The 13,192-nt window shown below is 44.9% G+C and overlaps 1 protein-coding gene across 1 annotated transcript in view; it reads right to left on the reverse strand.

Annotated features, from left to right (window-relative positions):
- Nucleotides 1-10,223, reverse strand: part of mmp16b (matrix metallopeptidase 16b (membrane-inserted)) — a gene marked incomplete in the record, with an annotated part of 13,752 nt that extends 3,529 nt beyond the window's left edge. Inside the window, 5 exon segments of the mRNA XM_048259895.1 lie at nucleotides 377-538; nucleotides 2,755-3,059; nucleotides 4,224-4,352; nucleotides 5,108-5,256; nucleotides 9,777-10,223. Coding sequence (XP_048115852.1) covers nucleotides 377-538; nucleotides 2,755-3,059; nucleotides 4,224-4,352; nucleotides 5,108-5,256; nucleotides 9,777-9,899 — 868 coding nt within the window.
- Between the last annotated feature and the right edge of the window lie 2,969 nt (nucleotides 10,224-13,192).

Below are 13,192 nucleotides of genomic sequence, written 5' to 3' on the forward strand. Positions count from 1 at the left end.
GACAGAAAGACACAGAAGGAGGGTAATAGCCTAAGCTCAGGCAGTTTGGCTGTCATAGGTTGTGGTGAACAGGTGGGTTTTGAGGAATTCGTTTTGAAGGTGTCCAGAGATTTGGCGGAGCGGACCTCAACTGGGAGAGTGTTCCAGAGGGTGGGGGCTGACACACGGACGGTGCACAGCTGGGTGCAGGGAACGGGAGTCCTTTTATCTAACTCTGGGGTACATGGCAAAACAACTCATTTCCCAAAAAGTTGGCATGTTCCTTTAAAAGAAAACAATTTAGTTTACCAGTGTCCTCAACTGGTATGTCTCAACAAGAGGTCTTATTCATCCTATAGATGAAGTATCAGACTGCCACGTGCCCCAGATAACTCACCATAGATCTTCTGAATGCCTTGTAGATCATCATGCGGTAGCTTGAAGCTCTCTGTGTCCATGTACTGATAAAAGGGGGCCATGATGGCAGTGGGGTCGTTGGAGTGTTCCAGTCCAAGAGCGTGGCCTAACTCATGCACTGCTACCAGGAAGAGGTCATTGCCTGTAAAAAGACAGAAAGTTCCAGAAATATACATGTTTAATATACTGGTATAAGCCGTTACCTTTGCTACCAGCTCTGCATACTTTGACTTGAAGCGGTAAGAGAATGTGGCTGGTAAGCACCCACAAGACCAGTGGAGATAGGTGCTAGAGGCTTTGTACAAAGTCAGCCACAACACTTCCTGTAGATTTTGGTTTTCGAGGACGGTCACTGAAAGGAGCTGTAAAACAGTTACTGAAGAATTTATGATATTGCTTGGTATGTTGGTATGTTGCTGAGTGGATCATAAACAGCCACAGCAATGAGTAGGAATTACTGAAGAATGTGTAGGTATTTGTTGGTATTTGTGGGTGCCCGCATCAAGGGCTTGCGGTCTGTCTGGTTATGTTGCTGATCGGATCATAAACAGCCACAGCAACGGAGAGAGATGACCAGAGAAATTGCAAGTACTTGTTTGTGCCTTCATCAAGGGTTTGCATTTTGTTTGTATATGTTGCTGATTGGATCATAACTGGCCACAGCAACGAAGAGGATTGACTGAAGAGTTTTGTCGGTATTTGTCGGTGCCCGCATCAAGGGCTTGCTGTTTGTTGGCAGAGAACCCATCATGAGTGTGGAGGGGGTGGGTGTGGGATGCCAGATACCACTGTTGAGCCTTCTGGAGGTGTCGTGGGTCTAATTCAATGAAACATCCATGAAGGAAGGGGCCTGCTTAATAACTGTTGATGATGGTTTTTGTCCACAAAGGTTTTGTTGGTGATTTTGTTTTTGACAGTAAATAGGCTTGGTTGTTGATTGGCAGTTGTGTGAAATCCCCTACTTAGCACTAGGAATTTAACATCTCTCCAGTGTATATTTGAAATCACACCAAACAGTTCCAGAATCTCCAACACTCCTTTTTATGGGAGAGTACTAGGCCGAGGCAGTGGAATTTCAGGTGTGTTTTGTTTGTTTATTGTGCTTTCACAATAATGTGGATTGTTGTGCAATGTAACAACAGCTGGCATGGATTTTCAGTTAAGTAGCGTGTTTCAGATTATATTCTTGTCTGTAATCTGGGGTCATGGCATTTTGGTGCATCACATTCTCAGATAAGCTAACTGACAGTGAAAGGCTAGGGAATGCATGGTGATCTGAACACGTGCGGTAGTTCAGCAAAAACACAAGAGAAAATCACGTCCTTGCCATGGGGGCAGAGGAAGGGTACTGTCTTACACAACATGCCATGAGTGAACCTATGTTGCCCCAAAGCACAGGCAAGTAAAAATACACACATGCACATTGCACAAGAGTGAAAAAAACACAGGGGCACTGACAGTAAACACCCCAGGGCTTGTCTCACTAAGCACTATATGTGTGCATGACAAATGTTGGCTTCAGGAATCCAGCGTGATACAGTGTATAAAATGTGGGCATGTCCATTAATTCCTGAACCATACTGCGCCCACTATCACCTCTCCTGACCTTGACTTTCATCAGGCTACTTCATAGACTAGCATAACTACAGGAATTTCAGCACAGGCTCTGCATCCTGACACAGGAACGCTCTGTGGTAGCATCATCAACAAACAGAAAGTTCTAGATTCACGAGATGGAAGACAACCTTAAAGCCATTTCACTGTCACTGACAGATTTGTATTATTCCATAAACCCTTCCCATACCAGGGTAAACAGTACAGCGTTAATATCGCAGATCAGATAACACTCTGGTCAACATTCGAAATATGTTGACCCGCAACCTCGAGAGAAGAGCCGTGACCCTGCGCTGTTAATGGGTTAAATGAAAGGCCACAATTAGGATTCAGAGCACAACGCCATCATGGAAGCCAAAAGCAGGTGCTATCAGCCTGCCAGACAGCCGTGTGAGTGCGGCTGGCTAATGCCTGTGTGTGCTACTATCCATTATCGCCATGCTGGAGCGCTTGTCTTAAAAGCACTCAGGTCTAGCAGTCTAGGTAATTAAGGTTAAGTGCCTTTGGATGCAACACAGTGGCGGATCTGATTACCCCATCAGAGAGTGGCTCTGTAATATTCAATAATATTCACCGCAACCACTACACCCCAGACCCCCACACACACACACACACCCCCCACCCCCGTTTACCACCCTCCCACCCCATCCATACGCGCCATCCGCACTCCATAGGCACGCATAGGCCCATGCAGGCCCACGCACAAATGCCCAAGACTAGGGGTGGCAGAGCTCACTATCTCACCATCATGGTTAGGGTTTCCAAGGGTCCAAGGCTCGTCCGAGTCGAAGTGGGTGTCCCCGCCGATGCCAGGGCCCGGGAAGTAGGCATGAGCGAGGAAGCCCCCCTCGCCGTCAAAGGGGGAGCTGTCGCCATGGAAACCTGAGGCAAAGATGATGGTGATGTCCACCTCTCGCTTGCCACTCTCCAGAGCGCTGTACGGCACTGCCTCGAAGCGCAGCGGCGTCACGCCCTGCCACACGTCGAACGCCCGGCGAATGGCGGCGTGTGTCTCTTGGTTTCCCACCTTGGGTGTGAAATTCTTTAGGCTGGAAAGGAGGACAGAAACTATAAAAAATATGCTGGTTTTCAAGTTGCTTGTCTTCTGGCCTTAATCCATTTGAAGGCTCATTGTGTTGCCCCAGATGGACAGTTTTTTTTATATTCATATTTTAAAAATGAATTTGATGTTTGATGATTAATTTGAGCTGTTTTTGCTGCATGGAGTAATATGTGACAAGCACTGAATAAAGACAAATATCTTGGCATTGAATGTAATTTGCGCGCCATGGCTGTGTCTGAACAACAAATTAGGCGATCAATGAATTCTCCTGCAGTCTAGGTCACATAGATAAAGAATGAAGGAGCACTATGATGAAGGAAATCAACACTTCCAGGCAGCGCTGAAACAATCATCTACTGATGTGGGACTGCAACATCCACATCCACATCCACATCCACACACACACACACACACACACACACACACACACACACACACACACACACAAATCAAAACTCACAAAACCTGGAAATAGTGAGAAAGCAGTTTTTCCTCCCCAAAAAAACCCATAGTCCCTCGAATCCTAAAAGCTTGAGAGTTTACTTTTAAACTGTTCCAGCCGCAGTGGCTTTGCTGAACTTTCACATTCAAGTCTTTATCTCTCTCTGACAGACACAGAGAAATGGAAAATCTCCTCTACTTCCTGTGATTTTTTCCCCAGCAAGAGGAGCAGTCAGCAGCCTGTCCCCTTCCACCACTGATTTACATCCCATTTGCATAGGTGCCTTAGCAATTAAAACCTAATCACAGGAGCGAGGATTTGAATACATAATTTTTGTTATCACATGCTCTAGTCGGTCTAGTCTAAATTGGGGTGAGAGTACCTTATATTTCCTCCCTGCCTTCGCTAAATGTAAACTTACGAGCTTTAGAATTATGTTCCTGAAAGGTTAGAGATAAGCGCAAGGCAGTGAGGAGGTTTCTAAATTACGTGTGCCAGGTCTCAGTTGCAATGGCAGAAATCGGAGCGAAAATGTATCCATGGTGGTTTTAGCCCACGCGACCTGGAACACGTGGGACGTTTTCTTTTACGTCACTGCAAGTGATGAGGTGACTAACTCGAAAACAGCTTGTTAAAGGTCACTGAAGTTTCTACAGACTTCCATCTCATCGCCACGCCGGACAAGTCATCGTCCACACTCACGCCCACCTGTATGTGATGTGCGCATGCTGCCACTTCTGGCCCGTCAGGGCGTAGCGCCGCTTGCGGGACCGGGAGCCGGAACTGGACACGTCCCTGAGCTGGTCCGGGACTCCGCACCGAGGCCTTCTCATCCAGCTGAGGAGACAGAGCATGACGTGAGTACATCTGGACACATGTCATCAACATTCTTTTCCTGCCAGTAGCTAAGCAGGTTAATGCTCTTGTCTCAGACCCCGAAGGCCCCATGTGGTTGACCACAAATCCTGCTCTGCTGTTGGTTGACTACTTCTATCTATTTTTAGCAATGGCTACTAGGAGCGTTTGTATCCCGCTGCATCACCACATGTTGTTTGTAATGGTTGCCACTTTTCATTAATGCCTGTGCAGCAGATAGATAATGGCTGAAAGATTCTCCACAATGCTCCTGTCACCACCAACAACAGCCATCATTCAGCATTGACAAGCACCGTGTTTTGAGCCACTGAGAAATCATCTACGCTGTTCTGTTCTCTAACAATACATCCTAATTAAAAAATATTAGCAGTTAGGTAATAACAATGCACACACACACACACACACACATTTGGTATTCACTTTTAGCACTTTACATTATATAATGTATAATTAGTCTCTGTGTTGTGTGTGTGCATGTGTTTGTGTGGAGTTATGGTATACATCAGGTAAATTTTACATGCTGAACTTGAATCTCAGTACATGAGGTTTGTAGGCAGACTATCCTAGTTAAGTGTTGGGGTGTCTGAGTGAATGCAAATATATAAAATACAATATATGTTTGAGAGACAGACTCCCTTTCTCTCTCTCTCTCTTTCTCTCTCTCACACACACTCTGTGTATGTGTGTGTGTGTATTGTATCTGAAATGAAGCTCACCTTATGGTGTTTCTGTTCAGTGTCCCAGTGACATTAAGGCCATAAAGGCGTTGCATGGCAGCAATGGCTGAATGCATGGTCTGCGCTGAGCGCAACGCAGCCATTCCAGGTTCTGTGTGGGGGAGATAGCCATACTTCTGCAGCCAAGCCTAGAGAAGAGAGAGAGAGAGAGAAAACAAGTGAGTAAGAAAGAGGGATAGAGAGAGAAGAGATAGAGAGCAGGAGGGAGAGGGAGAGAGATTTTATCAAGAGCTGCTTTTGCTTAGACTTTGTCTTAGCCACATATAGACAGACTCACATTTTCCCAACCGTGCCCTCATAATGCTTTACCCTAACCACACACACACACACACACACACACACACAATGCAACAGAAGTATGACTATGAATGAATTTATGAATGAAGAATATATTGATATTTACCAATACTTATTATTGCACCTGATAGTTCAAAGGCAGGCAAAAAGACTTCCATCCTGTCACTTCCCTAAAGAGTTTTGATAGTGTCCATGTCAGGACTAAATACAACCAGTATTTTGTAACACGTTTCCCTGACTGCTCCAGTGAATAACAGCTGGCCTGCGGGCACGGCTAAAAGCCACAGATGGCAGTACAAAAGTAATGCATCATGGGTAACCAGTCATAATGTTAGTCCACAGTAAATGCACTTATCTGCTGGTTCCTGTACATTCAGGAGTGTGGGTATAACACACATGCACACATTTGTGTTTAGGTGTATATGCATGCCCACACACACACACACACAGATACAGACAAACACACCAACAGCTTGTCTTCTTTTTATTTTACTCCATTAAAAAACTGCAAACAGTTGTGACAATGACCAGATTGACCAGACCTAAGCTCTCATGTTGCACACACTCATTACTGCAAGATGGCTTCAAGGCTCGGGAAAACGCCACATGAGCAGTGTTGGCTAACGTCACAGGTGTGCCTCCATGGTGACTCAGCAGCCAATAGCGCTCACACGGACCCGGTAACAGGGAGCCAATCACCCTGTCTCTTCCATTCAATCAGTCCCTCATAGAGTGGGCCTGCATATGACCTCCCACTCCCGCACAACGCCAGGAAGTCAGGGTGTGTGTGTGTGTGTGTGTGTGTAGGGCAGTACATGTCAATAATTCATCAGGCCAGGCTGTGTGGGCTCCGCCGGCTGGCTCCCACCCGCCCGGTGGGCACATGCCCAGGGCTCTCCATGGAAATGAAGCATCCGACGGATACAGCGCATTCGTCTTAGCTGGTATCGCTTCCTCTCAATTATTCAGAGGCAGGCCATCCATGTGCTACTGCGATATTGCTCACTGAGAGGGTCCGCATGAATAATGCGTCCGCACAGACCACATGTCCTCGTGCACAAATAGCACATCAGGATACTGTATAAATGGATATGTCAGATCAAGTATTCAGCATTATTAGTTAGGGCTAACAAATGAATGATGGGCATCACAGATGAGGCAGTGGGAGTATGTAACCCTCAAGGCTAGGGAAGATAGAAATATTTTACACTGATAAATAGGAACTATTGTGCCTCCACGTGATTCGAAGTAGTGGGCAGTGCCATGCTGTGCGGGACTGTTGGTGAATGAGCTCTGCTGACGGCAGGGCCAGGCCGTCTGCTGTGCCGTGCTGGGCTTTACACCGTGGTATGGACACAGTCTGATTCACTTCTGCTCAGGCGCCACTGTGAGTGATGCGTTGTGTTCTCATACTCGGGAGTGTTGTCAGTCACTCCTACCCTTCGTCACAGTTCTTGTTTATCACTGTCCGATGTTGCAACAGCACCCACTGTCAGTGATGCAACCCACAGGGCCGAGAAACAAATCACTTTAGACTCAACAGGGCTCAAACTGAATCCAGTGAATTTCAGCTGTATCAACACTGTACCGGGCCTATATTACTCTCTACTGCAGTGGTTTTCAAACTTTTCACAGTGAATACCACCTCAGAAAAAAATTGGCTTTGCAAGTACCACCATTATAACCAGCATTGAAATACAGTAGCGTGGACCAATTTAACAACATATTTCACATTGTACATAATGTTTTGCGTCTTCTTTTCCAAGAAAGATAAAAACTAGATTGAATTTAACTTAAACTTGGTTAAGATTTTTCTATTGATATAATTTGAAGTGATTATTTAGTCTTTATGGAAAAATAAAACAGTACCTGTACCTGCACAGCTTGAGAACCACTGTTCTTCTGTGTTATTCAGGGCAGACCCAGTTTCAGTTTTGCAGAATAAAATTTTTTTCCTTAGCAACACTTTGTGATAATGCTAGTGCATATTGAAATGCATGTTACCCTGCTTTTCCACTTCCTGTTTGTGAGCCCTTGCCCATGCAGGTTGGCTGAGAGGTCACTGTCAGGCTCAGCCAATCCCAGCGAACAAAAACAACCATGCAGCTTCACTTCACTTCCCTCCACTACACTAACCCACAGCTGTCTCCCTGCTACCCAGCTGCCTGTGCACCGACTCACTTCAGGCTCTCAGAGCTATCACTGCCACGCCAGCTAATCCTCTCTCCCCCCACCCGCTCCCTCCATCTCTCTCCCTCTCTCACGCTCTCTCTCTCTCTCTCTGATTCCTGCTCCTGAGCCAAACAACCCCTTTATCCGCTTTATATGCCTTTAATCAGCTGTGTGTTTACTTGGCACTGACTGCTGTGCTAAGGCACAGGTTCCAGACCTTCATGAGTAAATGATACTGTGAGTCTACATGTGCATTTGCAAATGTGATGCCTTTCCCTTTTCCAATTCTTCCTGGTTGCCTAATATACATTGTAGCCCTATGGTTTCATTTCATGTGATGCTGCGGCTGGCTCCACGAGACACTTTCAGCTGTGGCGGTGTGCATTTACCCCCGGGCTGTGTTCAGACTCAGGTGTCCATCATCAGTGACAGCTCCCGCAAAACAAGTGCACGTGGGCCACAGTAGCCAAAGCACCTTGGCTAATGGCACTGTGCCGATTCATTTGAGCAGACTGCATATCTCTGATTGCACTCCCAGGCCGCTCCTGCAGCGCAGTGCCCATGTCACACTCCCATAAAAAATGAGCGGCCTTTTTTGGACGGGATGGAGTCGGGTGTGGCTGCGTGTTGGCCAATTAGTCGCCTAAAGTGCACACAATGCATGCAACACACACATACTCATACACACACACACACACACACACACAAAGCTCTCCAGCTAAATCTGTAGCCTTGTATGCCCTTATGGGCACTTCATGTGACAAGGAGGACCAACGTCTCCTTTTCCCACTGTTTTTAATTGGTGGTCCTGTCCTTTGCATCACTGTAAATGGGCCGGGATGCAGTGGTTCCCTGAGTGCTCTGTGCTGAGAGTCCCAGCCTGATCCCAGGCCTGTGATGGCAGCCCTACCACACTATTAATCAAGCTAATACGAATCCAGTGACCTGAGCAGTGAGTATGCAGCAGCAAACCGCCGCCAATGCCAGAGTCTACAGCCCTTCAACTACACAGCGGGCAGTCTGCAGTATGGAGAGCCCCATACATTTACCCACAGCAGAGCAGGAACAAGCTGGGGGTTGCGCGTATCCAGGTCACTGCCTTGATCCCTTCAGCACAAAAGGCCGGGGGGAACAGTGGACAGTGGTCAAGGATGCAGAAATACATGCCATTGATTTAGTCAGCACACTTTTTTTTTTAATCCGAAGAATCTGACAGGGCAAGGATGATGTTTTTATCTGCATGTTAAATACTTGGTCTGAACACTTCTATTCATTAGTTCTGAACAGATGGACTGAAAAATGTCTTGGTGCTGAAAATAGTTTGTGGTTCATGATTGCAGTGCTCCTATGAGGGGGAAAACAGCATTCTGTTTGGATCCTGCTGCCAAAACAGGAGCAGATGTGAGATTCTGTTTTTATCTAGTGGCGCTAGCACTGAATCTACTTCACTCTCAGCAGGTCTGACACTAAATAATATGGGCCAGAGGGGTCTAAATCTTATTACATAACACCATGTCCTGCTAAAATCTTAATCTAGACAGGCATATCTAAGGGAAGCAGTGGATAGAGAGAGACCAACCCTCATTAAAAGCTTGCCATTCATAACATCTTTAGATGTCAGTAGGTAATACAGAGACAAAATGTAAGACTGTGTTTGCTTACACTAGGTGCTCCGTCATTAATAAGATTTTGGGCTTCTTCCTCGGGGTCAACATACCATGTGTATTCTTGTGTCATGTCATGACTGTCATTCCATTGAAGAAATTGTTAGAATGAGGTGTCACATTCACTTTTCTGTCTATAGTGGTTGAGCACATGTAGTAAACACAGCAACATCTCTCTAGCCTACAGCTTGTATAAACCTCATCTAAATTCTACAATGATAAAATGATGACTAGAATGCAAAAGAATACATGCCACTTAGAGAAAACCAACATCAACTGTTAAGCGTATGCATACATATTCCATGTCCATGCAGTCAATTCCCTTGTGAGCTACTGTTCAAAATGTGATAATTCTGGTATGACGATAATGATGCCCAACTACTGCAGTCCGACACAACGCAATTATGTTTCTGTTCATTCCGGGGACTGTCTTTGCATGCGATTCGTAAAGAATGGGAGTCATCAAGCACTCAGTCTCAACACCCAACCCCAGAACAGAACTGGGCCAAGCTTACCTCCACGCTGAAGCGATGCTCTTCTCCGGACACGGCACATAAAATCCAAAGCGAAGTATGCAGCCATAGCACTCCTGCACATGTATGTAGTCTTTTCCGCTTATGGAATGATTTAAAAATCATGTTTATGTTTTATGTGTGATGCTAGAGTAAATACAAAATCTGTCGAGGTGTTGTCCAGAAATCCTCGCGCGTCAGATGAGAAAAGCCATTAGGATCCGAGAGATGCTGCGACCTACACAGACGAGTGTTGAGGCATGGAAGACATGCATCCATGAAACTGCACTGGAGCTGCGGAATGGTTAACCACACTCCATCTCCGATTTTTGATGCCAGGCTCGATTATCTTGGCAACGCATTTCCGCTGCTCTTGACAGTCACCTTCCCAGTTGCCCAGTCTGCCTTCCTGCAAGCAACATTTATGCGCGTATGCGATGATACCCACGGGTTGGCGCCTGCGCTTTGATTGTCTCAGCAGCACGGCTTGGAGTTCACCTCCCCCCGCTCCCCGTATCCTTCGTAGGGAGCAGCGCCGTCCATATACTCAAATTCATTTCAAGCTATAAAGGTAACTTCTGTTAAATCGAATAGACATACGACAACTATTTATAAAATAGGCTTACGTCCCAGGCTTGTTATGTCTGATAATGAACTGCTCACTGTTGTGTCACAATTTAATTAAAACACATATTACAAATCATGACACAAAACGTAAAGTATTATATCACTTATCAATTTGTTTCAATGAATATAAGCGAGCAAACAACATCATACTGATTACTTAAGCACCTGCTAATGCAGTTTCTTTCCTTTTCTATAGAGGCCAGAAATCCATCTGACCCCTAGATGGTGATATTTCGTCACAATTGTTCGAGTAGGCTATTAAAGGCTGTGTGTGTGTGCCACTTCATAGACAGCCAGCTGTAGTACCTTGTAGTGTCATTTCTCTCCATTCTGTCATTCATTAAGACATCAATTTTAATTTCTCCTCCCTCTTCCCATTCAGACAATGGTCACAAATGGCTGATGACCACCATCAAACTCTTTTTTACTCACTGGCTCATCACCATAGGCATGAAAATTGATTCTAATTTCACTTGCAGTGGTCTGTATGGTTTCATAAAAGCACCCCTGTCTTAAACAATCTTGGCAATTTAAATGGCTGCTTCACTTTAGGGGCATGTGTCAAAGGATCTCAAAGAGCATTGCAATTACGTCAACAACATAGTGTGGTAATTCTAAATAGTGTGTCACTCTGTGTAGGTGTGAAACAAATCTCTCTATCCATGCTAAACAGTATGTTTTAGCTGTGATAACCTCAGATGTCACAGGTGTGAAATACATTGATGAACCTCACAAGCCAGCTATTAATGTGAGCAAATGGGTGACGACTGGCCATTCATTCTATTCACAGTAGGATCCACTACTTTGGGGTTTTTGATCCATGGGGAAATTAAATCTTCTCCTCCACTCATTTAATAAGGGAGATCAGAAAGTACCAACTGCGGTATTTGCTTCATAATAAATGGAGCTTAATTAAGAGCCCATTCAAGGTTTCCACTTTCACATAGACAGTCTATTATCTGCTTTGTTTTATGTTTTTAGAAGACATAGCATAGCCTACTGTGCAGGCATAGCCGGAATTGACAGCGCTGGTGGTCTTTATAACATAATTTCCAGTGTGAGTGCTCTGTCATCACCACAGACTAAATAAATCAGGAAGTCTGTACTAATTACTGTAGTTCTGCACAGTAGACTTTAGTGTGTACAGTCAAATGAGTGGTGGTTAAAAACAACACAGAGATTGCCCCCTGCAGGCCACAAGTATGTATGTACTCTGTAGTCATGTGGTGGCTCATTGAAATGCATGTAGAGCTCTGCCAAAAGCTAACATGGACAATATGCTAAAATGTGCCGGTGTCTAATGAAGAAGAAAACAAAACAGTGCATAACAAGGGTAGATTGCTGGTTTTGTGGCATTTGGACCACAAGAGTTTCACTTGGTAACTGTAGGTTTGGTGTATCTGATGTTTAACCAGTGGAGTCATGACAACCACATGCTCTGACAAGTGAGCCTTGACAAGTGCCTGACACGGTTGGGAAATATTATGTATTATGTCTCAAGACCCCCACACACACACACACACACATACACACACATACACCCTTCAGTGAGTGTGTGCGTGTGTGTGTGTGTGTGTGTGTGTGTGTGTGTGAGAGAGAGAGAGAGATGATGGGGAGAGCGAGAAATATGAGTGCATGTGCATCAGAATATCCACAAGGATTTCAATACATCTATTCACATGTTTTATATCTATAATTATGACATGACTATAATTGCATTATTAAATTAAAGTGTACTTTACTTAGCAGTGCAGCTATGCTGCTCTGCATATGAATACAGCCCCAAGGAATGCATCTGTTTGGAATAACACTATCACACTACCACTCTCCCTAATTAAGCCTAATTACATTAAGCCTTCACCCTTTTGTTTGTACAGCCCAAGGCATAGCCAGCCTATCAGCAGCACCCTCCTTAACCCCTCCTGACGTACCTCTGCAACCACACTGTGGGACATGAACTGTGTGATCTAGTACAGGAAAAACCATGATCAAATGACCATTAATTATAAAGACAAATATTATTTTTATGTGTATAATTTTCCTAGGTTTGTGTCCAGCTCTGTGCTTGAATTGGCCTCATCAAGAACAAATGAAAGCAAGGAGATATTTTTGTACTATCACATATGCAAGCCATCCAAGGTCTTTGCATGCATTTAAGAATTCAGGAATATTTCAACCTTGATGAGTCTGTTCTGGCAATAGAGTCTCTGTTATCGAATTGTCCAGAGTACTCTCCACAATGCTTTACAGTGTTAGCTTCATCGTGTTTCATGGTCATAGTCATTACGCTAGAAACTAGGGTATTTGCGGCCATAAACACATATTGTACAGTATGTGGTCTCCTTGTGCATGTGGATGGGCTCAGCCTCAAATCCCACCTCGTCCAGCTGGAGCCTGGCGGGCGAGAGCGTGAAGCTGGGTCTTATGGCCGACACACCTCCTTCACAGCATGGCCACACATCATCCTTTCTGCATCAGTAAACAACTTAATTGCATCAACTCTGTCTCTGAGGCAATAACCGGTGCTACAGTACAGCATTCATCTTAATGCTGATGATATCTTTACTGCTAGAAACCAGTGAAGACTAGAGCCATATGTCACTGTACCATTGTTGTGATATAGTAATAACTGTTTGAGAAAGTCTTTTAGATGAGATTTGTGTTTTAACATATTGATACATCATGTGACACACATTTGGTCATACTTTCTTCATTTACACAAAGCCTCTGCAGGCCGGTGCAAAACCCGCAGACAGGACAAGCCCTCTCAGTGATTAGTGCAGCATGCACAC

The sequence above is a fragment of the Alosa alosa genome, chromosome 1 (genome assembly GCF_017589495.1).
Source record: "Alosa alosa isolate M-15738 ecotype Scorff River chromosome 1, AALO_Geno_1.1, whole genome shotgun sequence".
NCBI lineage: Eukaryota > Metazoa > Chordata > Actinopteri > Clupeiformes > Clupeidae > Alosa > Alosa alosa.